The sequence below is a fragment of the Dermacentor albipictus genome, chromosome 5, assembly GCF_038994185.2.
Source record: "Dermacentor albipictus isolate Rhodes 1998 colony chromosome 5, USDA_Dalb.pri_finalv2, whole genome shotgun sequence".
In the NCBI taxonomy this organism is placed as follows: domain Eukaryota; kingdom Metazoa; phylum Arthropoda; class Arachnida; order Ixodida; family Ixodidae; genus Dermacentor; species Dermacentor albipictus.
The window spans coordinates 55,177,980-55,192,751 of NC_091825.1; the positions used below are offsets into that span (position 1 = coordinate 55,177,980).

At 44.4% G+C, this 14,772-nt stretch overlaps 1 protein-coding gene across 1 annotated transcript; it reads left to right on the plus strand.

The window, feature by feature from the left end:
• The first annotated feature begins 241 nt into the window (after positions 1–241).
• On the plus strand, positions 242–10,028 carry LOC135913246 (uncharacterized). Its single transcript, XM_065445850.1, has 5 exons — positions 242–495; positions 2,352–2,503; positions 3,289–3,356; positions 4,724–4,807; positions 9,790–10,028. The coding sequence occupies exons 1-5, from the start codon at positions 370–372 to the stop codon at positions 9,915–9,917; spliced, it is 558 nt and encodes a 185-aa protein (XP_065301922.1). The 5' UTR covers positions 242–369; the 3' UTR covers positions 9,918–10,028.
• The last annotated feature ends 4,744 nt before the right edge of the window (positions 10,029–14,772 follow it).

Consider the following 14,772-nt stretch of genomic DNA (forward strand, 5'->3'; position numbering starts at 1 on the left):
AATATGTAGCCAGAGCTTTGCTTTACTGTGTGGTATGCAGACTTTATCGTGCAATAGTTGCCACCGCGCACGCGCTACAAGTCATTCGTTTCTTTTGTGGTTGCGCATACCTATAGCCGAAGCCCGCCACCTTGGCCCTTCAAGAAGTAAGCTCCTGAGCCCCGCGTACGGCGGCGATAAGTTCAGCCAGTTTCCCGGAACTGTCGGACGCGCATCGGGAGCGCACATATCCTCAGCGCGACGACGGATGCGTCTGTCTAGACGTCGATAGCGCGCATCCTGCGAGGTGACAGCTCTGCCGGAGTCTTCGCGCGAAGTGAGAACACACCGAAGGCCGCCGCTTCTACCACCGACGCCTCAGCTGCAACAATGTCCTCGGTTAACACGCTGGCGCTCCTTGCCCTGGCCTTGGTCCAACTCTGCGTGCTCCCTGCACCGGTGCATGCGTCTACAGAGAAAAACGATGTCAAGACGGAGGAAACCGACGCATTCGAGGTACGAAGGAGCATTTCGCGTAAGCCTGCGCTTTTTTCTTGAGTGTGTGCAGTTATTACAGTGTATAACGATACCGTGGTGCCTGCGAAAAAACGTCAAAGCCTTGAGTCACGTGTTGCCCTGTTCTTAACAAGTTTTAAGGAACGAACCAAATGACGAGTAAAGCCATGAAAAAAACGAAGGACACGAATGTCCGCGTACATTATTGTGCAACGTTTGTGATTTCTTACTGACACGAAATTTTTCGATTTTGATAGTAATTACTGGTTATACACCTAGGGGCTTAGTAAGTTTAGATGTACCTAGAAGTCCAGCAAATACTACGGCAGAACGGTTCGCCGGATGTGCCGATCCTGTAGCTGAAGTTCTTGAGCCAAATAAAGAGGCACGACATAAGTTTAGTACATCGTTCCTTTTTGGAAGTTTTTAAATATTTTGCGTCTGCAAACTGTAGTTCACCGGCTGCACCTGCCGGTCCTGAAATATATTGGTGTTGCAACTTTCCAGCAACGAATCGCATTTTTCTTAGAACCAGCAGGTCTTCAGGAGGCATTGTTTTTAACAATATGCAATCCCTTTTTCTTACAACCAGCAGGTCTTCAGGAGATATTGTTTTTAATACTATCCAAACTAGGTTAAAGTTGGTAGAGTAGTACACGCAGCGAGAAGGAAATTGATGATACCGAAATTGGCGATGTTTGCGTGTATATTGAACTCGACGAAGCTGGATTACTTCGTGTGTTTCTAGAATTGGCTATCTCTCCCATCATAATCAACATCACCTTCATCATTATTATAGCATTAAAAGGCCCCTTACGGGATATCATAAGAGGTAAAAAAACAAGGAAAAATTGATGTATTGAAACATGGTTAGATAACACGTAAAACAAGAAAATAATAACTCAACATATGGCGAGAAAAACTGAGTGTACGTTTCTGAGGTCATTAGGGGGTTTCTTTGTCGGCTTCATTACTTCTTCTAGGTTATTTCATTCAATTGCTTTTGGTAAAAATGATCATTTAAAACTATTCATCGAGCCATGTAGACGCTCTACACTGCGAATGTTGCAAAGGCGGCGTGATGAGCGATTAGGAAGAAACAGCGTACGTGTGCGCGCCCCTTTCATCGATTGTTCCCACGTTTCTAGCGCCGTTCAACAAGAATCAAACCAAATAACATGCCGATGAGACCCCACAACGTCGGTATTCCACGACATACGGAGAAGCAGGACACTTCGGGAAAAGGATTTTTCGGGGGCTGGACCACACGCACAGGTTGCCCAAGCAGCTCCGGCAGCTCCGGCTCGAAGTCTCCGGGGAGAGAGTTCCTGCACCCGAGCAATGCGGGTGTCACGTGGTGCATTTTCGATTGCGACTTAGCTCGATTGTATTCCGTGCGGGCGTGGCAGCAGGGAGCCCACCATGGTCGTGAAATTTGATCCCGATTGCGCTCGACAGCGATCAAAAGAGCTCAATATAAATGGGGTGAATATTACGAGGAAGGCAGCAGTTACACCTGGTATCAGATCACATGTGTTCCATCGGAGGACAGATCTTCGGGCCATGAAGACGCTCGCGTTCTGCTGTGGCTGTCTCGGGGACACAGACAACACGAGGGAGAATACGCAGAGATGCTGACGGGTGGTCAGAGCAGCCCCACAGACTACAAAGGGTTTATTACGGACGAACAGTTCCACAGCCGACTTACGCACCTCATTTATGCAGAAATACTGGGCGCATTTATTTAATCATAATATTCCGTAACGAAAACCACCTGGCAGAAAGAAAGGGAAAACTCCCGGCTTTCCTTGGTTTTTGTGCGTGCGTTTTCTAAATTTATGTGTCGACACTCGCAGATTTTGGCTGCCGTTCCCTACGCCGTGGCTATTAAAGACACAAATACCAACCCGTTGTTCAAGTGCCTGACGGCGACGCGCATCCAGTTCGACCCCAGAGGCCCATCGGCCACGTACGAGTGGTCACTGAACGCAGGTGATGGACAGCCGAGGTAAACAATTGCTTACGCTTCTACTGCCGCGTTATGTCGAGCCGGATCGTAGAGGAGCTGGAAATAAGATTGTTTCGTTCCCGCACAGTGCGTGTGGTTCCTCTTTCAAGTAAAAATATTGAACGTCATGCGACGCAGTAAGTGAAGGCAAACAAAGCACCTCTTCGTTATGACTCCTATTATTGGTACTTAAGACCAGCTTTTATTTGAGAGCATCATGTATCGCAGATATTAAAACAAGCTAACTGTTTAAAAGGTAGGGTTTCCGGAACGAGCCAACACTTCTTGTATAAAAGAACTTCTTAGTCGCAAAGAAATATGAATGTTCTTTATTTTTTCTTTATTTTTTCCTTCTGTTTCCATCTCTTTCTAAAACGTGGGCACGAAATCAGTGTCGTCTAAACTGTATTGTCGATCCCGACACTTATCTTTCTAAAAAAAACGACAGAAAATCAGGTTTCCCTTTTTCTTTATAAATTCAGGCCAAATTTAATCAATTTTTATCAATACACTAGACACAACTACTGCTTCATATATTCGTTCATGTCCTACGTTATTCGGCTGCTGTAATGTAGCATTGCTCGGCCTTGTATATTTTAGCGTGGTTATTCCTCTATCAAGCAGCTACTCATGGCAAAGATGTTTTGCCATGAGTAGCGAATTTAGCGATGAATTTTAGATATGACAATCAATAAACCGAATGGCCACGGCATTTTCACTTAGTTTCTTAAGTGCGAGAGATGTGTAACCAATTGATCGAGCAGTGCTCATTTCTCTGTTTCCAGGAAGAATGCCACGTTTCACTTCACACTGGGTGACTCCCCCGAGACTGCTACTGTCGTGGTGAACTCAGGTAAGTGAACGCATTGCTGCAGTGGACAGCACGTGCTGTGCTTGAAGACTTGTGTAGCTTAGGCACTACTTCATTGCAGCACTCGTTGGTGCATGTAGGATATTAAACGACGTTGTTTCTACCGACAAACTAGAATTAGCCGAACTCACCTCGTGTGCCAGTGAGAGGGAGGGATACAAGTAATAAAATCTTGCAAGTACCTCCACGCAATGTGTTTAGGAACGTTAGCATACATTGAAGAACATAAGCGCAAGCTGGTAAGTGAGAGCCGCCCTGATGGTCTGTTAATGTTTAACTTCAACACAATAACGAGAAACGCGCACTATGAGACCCAAAGCTGCTGTGTGGTGCTGAGCCGGCCTGTATAGATATCTCTAACTTTGAGCTCCTAAATTTAACAACATCGAAAGGCATAGCACTGCTGGGCTATGTAATTAAAATTTAATCCTCCCAACTCATTCACGCCAGTTAATAGCTATGTACTCCCGACTACTCGATCAGTGAGCCTCGCGTAATCTTGGGAATAACCTCTCCCTCACTCTCAATCCACAGATGCTCAACGAACAGGAAAGCAAATCACGTATGAACCCGACAGCACAATTGACTTGAATGCTGTAGAAAATTATTCAAAAGTAGGACCACGCGTGAAGAAAGGGTAGCCTGCCCTTTCATCTCTTTATCTGTAGGTTAGTTTGTTTCTTGAAAGCGTGTTGCAAAAGCTAGCTAGCTTGCTAAACCAGAAAGAATAACTTATTTGCAGTAATCCCTGCCTTAATGCAAGCATGCTGCAAATAGAGTTTGAGAATCGACCACTGTCTTCCTGCCACTGCTAGACAAATCAGCTAGTAGGCACCAATTAACGCTTACACTCCAACAGAAAACACCTATCATTATACGCCTTTTCCCTTTCTTCTATACTACGCAGACTTTGCGTGCAGCTGCTAGCTCTAAACAACTACTTCAGTCTCTGCCCATTGTTTTCACACTTCCTAGCAAATGGCGAAATAAAAAAGATACTCTAAGTTACAATGCACTGTACTGTGTTCGTACCGTTCCTTACCTTCTTCCGTACTCACCTCTCGATCAATACTGAAAGATCGATCCTCTATTCTAAAAATAAAGTCACAAACATAATTAAATGAAATATCACCCATCGACCGATCGCCAATGCGTAGTGGTCAGTAACTGTCATCCTACAATCATGCTCGAACATTTCTTTCTGGTGATTCTTTCTTGTTTTTGTTCTTTTGCAACGCATGATATTTGGCACAACCAAATGCTGCACTCTCCTACACAGGCATGACGGTACACGCATGACGTAACTAATTTTGCTTGTTGAAAAAAATGATAATTTTGTTCTTTTGCAGACAACAGCAGTCAGCAGACTATTCGGTATCCCTACACGGACTACACGACCTGCGGAATCATGGAAGTCAACTACGAAGGGCATCGTAAGCCGCACTTACCACGCCACGTTTTTAACATTGTGTTGCCCAAGTTCCTCAGGGCAAGACGTGCACATACTAAATTTGCCTCAACATAATGTCTGTGCAACGATAAAAAAAAAGAATACGAAGGGTAATCTTTTTGTCAGAGCAACGTACTCGTTATTCCTTGAAGGATCGTAGCTTGAGACGGTAAGACGCAAGAAGAAGAGCGCTCAGAATCAACAGTTTCAACACCAGATACACACAGAAAGAAACTGTAGTTAGGGAAGGGGAAAGTACATGCTCTACAAAAGACTGTGTTACAGTGCGAAAACACAGACGTCCGTGCAAAACTCCAATTTGACCCGCCTTACAGGAAGCTAACCTGGGCTCATTGCCGTTGTCCTCGTAAAAGTCCAAATGAGCATCGCGCCTGCATTGAAAAAAAAGAAACAATGAATATTTAACCCTTATTTCATTCGTTTGGATTGGTTTAATCAACTGATTGTTTGATTGATTGATTTGTTCTTTAGCACGTGGCCATCCTCTACAATTCACAACTTGAACCCACCCAAAATGTCTCCCTATTTTTATCTTCCAAGAATCACGTCATAGTGCAAAAAATTGCTGAGAATGCTGGGGTGCTCTCGTTGTTGTTGTTGGCTACGAAAACCTTTTCGCCTACGATAAATTTCTGATCTCCCACAATTGTCCTTCGTCAACCGCCCGGGAGTTCCCTGCAAAAACGATCACCAACTCATGTCTTTCGGTCGTTGACAAACGTATACGTATTCAGCTGCGTTTAGAAGATAGGTGGCGCAGCTTTGTCATCGCTTCACGCGTTCGGTAAACCTGCGGGGTGTAGAGTTCGCTATTATTTAAAATGTCGGTTTATAACATATTTACGCTGCACAGCGGGTTACGAAGTGCGCCCTAGTGGAGGGATACGCATTACATCTCCTTGTCTGGGGTGGATTGCAACGTGCGCGTCCAATGTACGGTACGCTAACGTTTTGCATTCCTCTGCCGTCACAATTGTGGACGCCGTAGTTTGCATCGAACCCACGACCTTGCTCCCAGCGACGCCATTACATGGCCGCTGACCTACTACGGCATTTCAATTGTTCAACGTCGCTGCGCAGCTCGAAAATGTTCGTGTAGCGTTCCATTGGTGCAGTTAAACTGCACAGTGCAGTAAACATTTATCAGGAGCAGGATTGGCCGCCCTGGTGCAGTACTTGGCCACCATCTCCTAGATTTATACAACAATCAAACCCCGGCCCTCAGTCCCCAGCAGATGCGAAGCAGCTGCTAAGAATCCCTGGCGCCGGACAGGCCGCCATTGGAATCTGAACCTGGCAACGTTTAACGTTAGAACGTTAGAACGTTATCTAGTGAGGCGAGTCTAGCAGTGTTATTGGAGTAAGTATAGGGTAGTAAATGGGATATAATAGGGCTCAGTGAGGTTAGGAGGACAAAAGGAACATATACAGTGCTAAAAAGCAGGCGCGTCCTGTGCTACCGGGGCTTAGCGGAGACGAGAACTAGGAGTCGGATTCCTGATTCATAAGGATATAGCTGGTAACATGCAGGAATTCTATAGAATTAACGAGAAGGTGGCAGGTCTTGTTGTGAAACTTAATAAGAGGTACAAATTGAAGGTCGTACAGGTCTACGCCCCTACATCCAGTCATGATGACCAGGAGGTCGAAAGCTTTTATCTAGACGTGGAATCGGCGATGGGTAAAGTCAAAACAAAATACACTATACTGATTGGGCGACTTCAATGCCCGGGTAGGCAAGAAGCAGGCTGGAGACAAGTCAGTGGGGGAATATGGCATAGGCTCTAGGAATGCAGGGGAGAGTTATTAGTAGAGTTTGCAGAACAGAATAATATGCCGATAATGAATGCCTTTCCGCAAGCGGGTTTGCCTAAAGTGGACGTCGAGGAGCCCAAATGGCGAGACTAGAAATGAAATAGACTTCATACTCTGCGCAAACCCTGGCATCATAAAAAATGTGGACGTGCTCGTCAAGGTGCGCTGCAGTGACCATAGGATGATAAGAACTCGAATTAGCCTAGACTTGAGGAGGGAAAGGAAGAAACTGGTACACAAGAAGCCAATCAATGACTTAGCGGTAAGAGGGAAAGTAGAGGAATTCCGGATCAAGCTACTGAACAGGTATTCGGCTTTAACTCAGGAAGAGGACCTTAGTGTTGAAGCAATGAATGACAATCTTATGGGCATCATTAAGGAGTGTGCAATAGAAGTCGGTGGTAACTCCGTTAGAAAGGATACCAGTAAGCTATCGCAGGAGACGAAAGATCTGATCAAGAAACGCCAACGTATGAAAGCCTCTAACCCTACAGCTAGAATAGAACTGACAGAACTTTCTAAGTTAATCAACAAGCGTAAGACAGCTGACATAAGGAACTATAATATGGATAGAATTGAACGTGCTCTCAGGAACGGAGGAAGCCTAAAAGCAGCGAAGAAGAAACTAGGAATAGGCAAGACTCAGATGTATGCGTTAAGAGACAAAGCCGGCAATAGCATTACTAATATGGAGGAGATAGTTCAAGTGGCTGAGGAGTTCTATAGAGATTTATACAGTACCAGCTATGGCGTTACTAAATACTGAATGCAGGATGTCCCAGCTCTCATGCCTCGCGTCTTTAAAAAATACGGGCTACTCTGTGCTAACCAAGTGCCTATTGTTCGCAGTTGAGCATAGCAGCTGGAGTAATTTTTTGCCGATACCAATGGATTTCTTAATCAATTACAAATAGCTGTTTTAATTACGGCTCTCAATGCCAAGCTGTCAATGGACAATTTGTAGAAAATTGAAAGAAACTTCAAGCTTGCAGATTTTGCAGCCAGGTGCGTCTTGTCCGTTTACTTTTCCCGTTTGATAACGAAAGCCGTGAAGAATGAAAAAATATACCATCACCAACCATCCAACCGCATCAAAAAAGCAGCGCACTCGAACACGCTTCACAGGAGTTGCAGAGCGCAGAATCTACACGACGCATCAAGCACAAGTTATCGGCCCTCTTACCTGATCAACAGCAAAGCGTCACTCTGTCGGTGTGGGGTGCATCAGATAATGCACCAGCTTGGCCACTAATTGCTATGCAGCTTGTTTGTGGGCGCTGCTCTTTGTTGCGGGCGGATGGTTGGTCACGTAATATTCTTTTTTCTTCCTTCTTCTCTGGATTCCTTTATCAGCCGGAAAAAAATAAACAGACAAGGTGCACCTGGCTGAAAACATGCCACTTTAAGCTTCTTTCAATTTCCAACAAATTCTTAAATTTCAGTATGGCGTTCGGAGCAGTTATGTAAAAAAATGCAACTTATACCTAAAATTAAAATTAAGAATCTTTTAAATATAGCAAATTTCAATTAATTCTGTAATTAAGTGGCATGGGACAACAATTACTGATTGCTGCTTTACTGCGAACTTCACTTGAGCTTGACTGCACTGGGTTATCTCGACGTAAAATGGCCCATCGTTTCAAGAACCACGACGCCTGATACCTGGAACACCATGCACAGGGTGTTTCAGGCAACACTTTCAAACAAGTCTTGGGATTGCCTGTGTCAGACAGCACAATTCTTCTCCATGAGCTCATCTACTCGAAAACGCGGACATTATTTGTACAATCAATTCGAATCGACTAATTAACTAAAGTCCACTAGTTACGTTTACCTAATCACCTTATGGCACATATTACAATTTACAAATTCGAGCCGGCGAGGTCGCAAGGCGGATTCACTTGAAAGGAATTGTGAGGATGACACGTTTCAGGAGATACGCGCCGTCAGATTTGCGGTAAAAATTCACTGTCGGTGCACTTACTTTCTTAGAAAAACGTCGTTTTACGCATTGAAGCACAAAAGTAACTGGAACGCCGATGCATTTCTCCGTAAAGTTCTTGAATTTATATCTCGGAACTGATGCCATCCTGAGAATTTGTTACACGTGGATCCGGCTTGCGAACTCCCTGGCTAGAATTTGTATATTGCAGTATGTGCCATCAGGAAACTGGTTAAAGACTTGATTAGTTCGTTTGTGTTAATTAGCCGACTGTGCATTTGAATTTTCTGTGCATGTCCGCCTCTTTGAGTTGACGAGCTCGTGCACTAGAATTGCGCTGCCTGCCACAGGCAATGTTTAATAGTTTTTTAAATTGTTCGCTGAAACAACCGGCATATTTGTGCTTGCAAAGCAACGACTTAACTATCGCCTAGAAATGGCGTCTTAGGGCGTCCACAAGAGATTATACGTTCCACATGACGTACACGCATACCAATTGAAATGGTACAATGTTTAAACAGGCCAGGCAAGCCGATGTTTAAGTAAACGATGAAAGAGTACGAGTAATCATTATCGACCGCAGTGGGCCACCCCCTGCGTAACCACTGCAAACTACCTACATGTTTAGCAGCTCCCCAACAAGCTAATATGTCAGCTCTTATGGCTCAGATTGTGGCAGTTCTACACTTACTGCCCTCCATAATAGAAAACTTTGTTTGGAATCATTTCACTATCCTTTCTTCCTTGCTCATTGCGTTGTCATAGTAGTAGCTGCGCGCATATTTTTCATGTATATGCAAGCATGCAAGTATGAAGTGCTATATAATAACACATATCAGTTGAAAGTAACGCTTCGCATCTTGGTGTTGTCTTCTTTGCACTATATGTATCACGTTCTAAATGCGTGTAACCATGCGCAAGCTTTGGCAACATGGCAGAACTCGTTTTTGCTTGTTCCATAGAGCAACTTTCATCCACACTAAAACATAATTAAATGGATGCTTACAAGAATCTTGCGCGGTGATTATTAAGTGAAACATTAAGTTTGCAGGGACAACATCGCCACAATTAGCACATGACCTGGGTAGTTGGAGAAGCATGGGAGAGGCCTTTGCCCTGCTGTGGGCGTAGCCAAGCTGATGACGATTATTATTATTGTTATTATACTCTTTTTTCCTTCCTTTCAGATTGCACACTGTGGGTAAAAAACGCGACGGCTACGATTCCGGAAGAATGTCACCGACAGCATACCAAGATCTGCGGAGAGGGTGTTTCCCTCTACGACAAAGATACTTGCAGCAAAGTCACCGCATAGATATGTTGCAAAGAAAATGTTCGAAACAGAGAAAATATGATAATCATGATTCAAATTTGAGGGCTACAAAAGTAGTATAGATGAACAAAATAAATAGAAGTCCCCAAATAATTCGCGCGCGTTGTTTTGTTCGTGTGCACAAAAAGGCTGCTTCAGCGTACGAAAGTGTGGGTCACCGTTTAGCGTAAGTTTTTATACGCGTTCTTTTTGTTATGTTTAGTGTTGCGGGAAGCCTGAGGCACCTCGGAAATAGCACTTACAAATCTTTCATTTACATGGGCTATAAAACTTCCTTCAGTCAAAACGTCTAAGCAACAGGTGGGAAATGGGCCGCGTTTCTGTCGTTTGATGCTATAAATAAGGTAATATTATCGGAAAGTCTTAACACCAGTGTTTGCTGCCTATCGTGACGCTGCCTCTGAAAGAAGGTAGGGAGTACACGATGGATGTCTACTGCTCTAACTTATTTTAACTCCAGGCAATACGAGGCGGCACTGCGGCATCCTCGTTATTATCAGATGTTGCACAAGCGCACGTACATACCGATTCCTCGAATGCCACAAAACAGCTGAAGTGTGTCAGCGAAACTACATCACTTTGCCAGAAGATACATATGCTTCACACGAACACAACTTTCCATTCTCACCTAAACTGTCTACATGAGCTCTGACATTTTCAATGCAATGTGTTGAGACGCCGGATAGTCGTGCCTTGTGGCTTGCTGTACGGCTTTATTAAGTGGCAGGTGTCCAAGCTTGACGTGCCATGGGCCTCAGGAGACTAGTCATCCGGAGAGGAACGAACGATGCCACTGGATTGCAAAAACTTTAGCGATTTATTTACGACATGTATTACGATGAGAAGAGAGAAAATTATGTACATGACGGGCTGCTCAAATAGCCTCCGATGTGACTCCAATGAAAGTAGTCATTGAACCGGGTGGGCGAGGGATATTGCGACAAGATGCGCTATCTTCATTCTGATTGTGTCACAAAGGAGGGAGCTTACAATACTTTTATTTTTCTTTTGATGATGTCGTTTCCTTGCCCCAAGTGTGTAGAGCCATTCTTTTTCCGCAGTGCTCATTTCTTCCGGACAGGCTTTCAAAGCTCCCCTAAAGGACCTACAAATGACGTCATCGGCACTCCACAATGGCCTCTGCATTCCTCTCGTGGCGAAGCCTCCGCCTTCCACAGATCGCAATGTCTTGTGCATTCTTTGTTTGCCGAAAGTGCTCCGTCGCCCCGTAGCAACTATCACGCCCAAAAGTAAGCTTGTCGACCGACAGTGCTTCCTTCACGGATGACGCGACATTCAATAGATCTGCCCCACAAGGGTTGGGGACTGACATGAGTGTCCAACCCCGCACCCCAGCATGGCTCCGTTTACTGGCTTCTCATCGGCGACAGGAGATTTGTTCTCTCGTACTACTCGAACTACAATAGAAACACGCTTTTGAGTTATCTATATCGCAGTTCAAGGTAGGTAGGCCAGCACCAGGCGACTCCCAAATATGCAGGAGTGAAAACCACACAAGGTTTAATGGGTGTTTGCATAAGGCAAGTCGTAATAAATGCTAGAGAGCAAAGCACACACAAGAATGACGAACAACGTAGCCACCCACACCTCTTGTGCCATACTTATTTACTATTTTCCTAGCCCAAAAAATTCCTGCACGCGAAAAACGTGCTCTTACTCGATCCTCCGTGTGCATGCTTCCTCCCTCGCATCTTCACAAGAGAAGAACTTCCCATGAAGGAGAACATGAACAAAGATGCATTTCAAGAAGTGAACATTTTCCTGTTGGTCAACCTTACAGTTCCATTCAGTTTATTCAACCTCACTACATGATGTCAGGAGCACAGACAAAAGGTCATTATCATGAATGGCTTGAGGAAGGGCGTACCCCTGGTGGCATACAGCAGAGTAAAACAATGCAACAACAATGTCCGTGCCAGTTGATAACCTATGCGAACTGTTTATGCACTCGCAAGGCGATACCGGTGTGACTTTTTACAGATACTGGTTCAGTAATTTAATGGGAAAAGAAAGAGTGTGTTAAGAGTGAAACACTTATAGGCACAGGAAAGGAAGGACAGTCACGGTGCATACAACCGACTGTGCAAGATACCTTCTGCGCCAAGTATTCTGTGTGATCATCCGAGTAAAATATTTCTGAGACTTAATCTTCCAAAGACCAGAAAGAACTGTGCAAATTCTACATCTTCTTCGTTAATCGCAAGAACCATATATTTCAATTTTCTACAGCTACAAACAAAAGTAGCGGCAATTGTGCTGGCATTACTACACATTGCAAGACTGGTAGTTAAATCTTAGTCGTCCATATCAATCTTATGAAATAGCAGGGGTCTAAATGTTGGTCTTAAGAGTGTGAGGGTGCTCGTATCGTGATTTGGTGGCAAGAAATGTGTCACAAGTGCTCAACAAAATGCATGGCAATATTAACCAACTGACGAGGCCTTCAAATGCAGTGCTTTTTCTATGCTGGTAGATGTGACAATCTTCTCTGCAGGCACATCAATATACTTCAGTCACAATAAACAGGTAACTCCTTGTTGATCAGCCCCAGCTTCATATAGCAGGGATGGATGGAAGCAGCGGCACCCTACCTGTCCGAGTGCACATGGCAGAGCTCATTTTTTGTTACCGTTCGATTCACCGGCAACACCTGAACCAGTTCAAGAAATACTTCAGCTTGTCGTTTATTTCATCGGTGCAGCAATGGCATCCTCTGAGCCACGATGTTCATTTCGAAAGGTACAGGACTGGTTCATGACTTTGCTTTATGCCAGCCTACTGAGGGTGCCAGCATGATGCATACATGCAGGTGGGAAGCAGTGTCGCACCCATTGGAACCTCTCTTACGAATGTCTACTGTGTCTATGCAACGCGAAGTGTGCTCACACCACATAAGCTGACTATAACTGAGATTACGGACCTCTCAAAGTGAGACGGAAGTGAGACAGACAAAACGAAACGCCTGCGTCATGCCTGCAACGCTGAAATTAAGCCCCACAATTCTGAATTCCTCGTACCCCACCGTGAACTGGTTCACAATGGTGAAGGCGAATGAAACATACCTTTTAGGAGCTGAACGGAACACAAATAGTCGTGTATGAGCAATTCCTTGCACAATTTCCTAGCAAGGTGATCTTGTTAAAGACCCCTCACCAGATGCCATTGCAAATTATGTTTATACCCATGAGGTGCAGGGCACCTCCTCGAAGTGCCTAACTGCAAACTCTTCTGGAACTAGTTGATTATTAGAGGTGATAAGAGAAATTGAAATGTCCCATTGCTATGTTACCAGGAGGCGTGCTTCACTGCCAATGTAGATCTTTTCTCCTAGTACCTCGACTTGCCTTCGCAAGGCCATTTTCTTTCCTGTATTCTCCCAAAAAAGATTCAAGGGACCGCGCCACTTTTACATTGCAAGTCCCGCTTCCCTTCCTTTATTTTCTTCCTCATTTTGGTGCGTGGCGCACTCCTAGTGGCGGTCCTGAACATTCTCCATTGGATGATTTACCTAGGTCACATTCCATAATCAGTGACGTTACAGGCAACCTATCTGATCAGGCATTTGTGCATGTGACATTCACCACCTCGTTGTTACTCCCTCGAAAGGAAGGGCACGTGGGCTACCGTTTGAAATTTCAAGTGTTCTCGTTCCGCGCTGTCGCTTGAGACTTTACTGACACGATTGCCGCAACATGACCTATGCTCTGCACGTCTCTTTTTTCAGTAGCCAAAACTGGCGAGTTGCCTCTTAGATTTTGAAGTGGTTAATAAAGTTTTGTTCGAAGTTTTGTTTCTAGCCCTAAACATCTTTTGGCTTCGTGAGCAATCCTTTTTACTGGCAGGCCTTAACTATAACAGTTGCAAACACATTTTACTAAACAGATGCCGGCAGGGTAGATGTAACTCTGAACTTCCAAGAATCCAGCGTATTGGGCCACTAAAGACACAGAAAAGTAATGATTGTGCTTCTTGTGTCTTATGTAGCTCATCAGCAAAGGATTTCTGCCAATCGTCAAGCGCAAGAGAAAATGGAAATCCGCCACTTCACAAACATTACTGCTCTCCTGTTCAAGATATCTACGTTCTCTGATAAAACAATATTTTATAAGTATACCGTTCTGTAAACTCGGTTACAAAATACAGCAGAGAATGCGTATGAACTTTTGTTGAAACAAGTAATGTCAGCAAGCACTTACCCTTCTCATCTAAACTGGGAGGAGGTGTCGGAAGCCACTACGCACCTGCAGGATCAGTCTTAAAGCTGTGTATATGTGACAAAGTGTGACTGGTAGCACTTGTCATACATGTTAAAGAAGTCAGGAAAGATGTCACACGAAATGTGGTCTCATGCGATACCGCAGGCATAAAAACCGATATATATAACGCTCACACATTCTCTAAGTATCATTCATTATTCGCTAAAAAGTGCATAATTATTGGAATTGCCTTCACGGGAGTTTATATTAACTTCACTTTCAACGCTGCAGAAGGATGACTGTTACTTTGCCCACATTGCAAATATATAACCGTCTTAGTGTCTAAGGAACCTTGCGCACAATATCGTCCCAGTTACCAGCGCAGCGGGCCCATACAGAGAATGTTGGCAGAAAATTCAAATGGTGCGAGCAAACTGCCCGAAACCAGTGAACTGATGTATAAATTAGGAGAAAAAGAAGCTGAACAGCTAACATAACATGTTAGCATTACTTTTTGTGGGAAGAGAGCCCTGCTTAGAGCAACAAACTACGATGAAGACTAGGGAAGCGAAATGCGCATCGGTTGCATTTCGCAAACGGAAACAAGCGAGGGATCCAGT

Coding starts and splice junctions, on each gene's coding strand:
- LOC135913246 (XM_065445850.1), top strand. CDS start 370: ATGTCCTCGGTTAACACGCTGGCGCTCCTTGCCCTGGCCTTGGTCCAA. Junction 2,504..3,288: donor GCAGGTGATGGACAGCCGAG/GTAAACAATTGC, acceptor CTCTGTTTCCAG/GAAGAATGCCACGTTTCACT. Junction 4,808..9,789: donor AGTCAACTACGAAGGGCATC/GTAAGCCGCACT, acceptor CCTTCCTTTCAG/ATTGCACACTGTGGGTAAAA.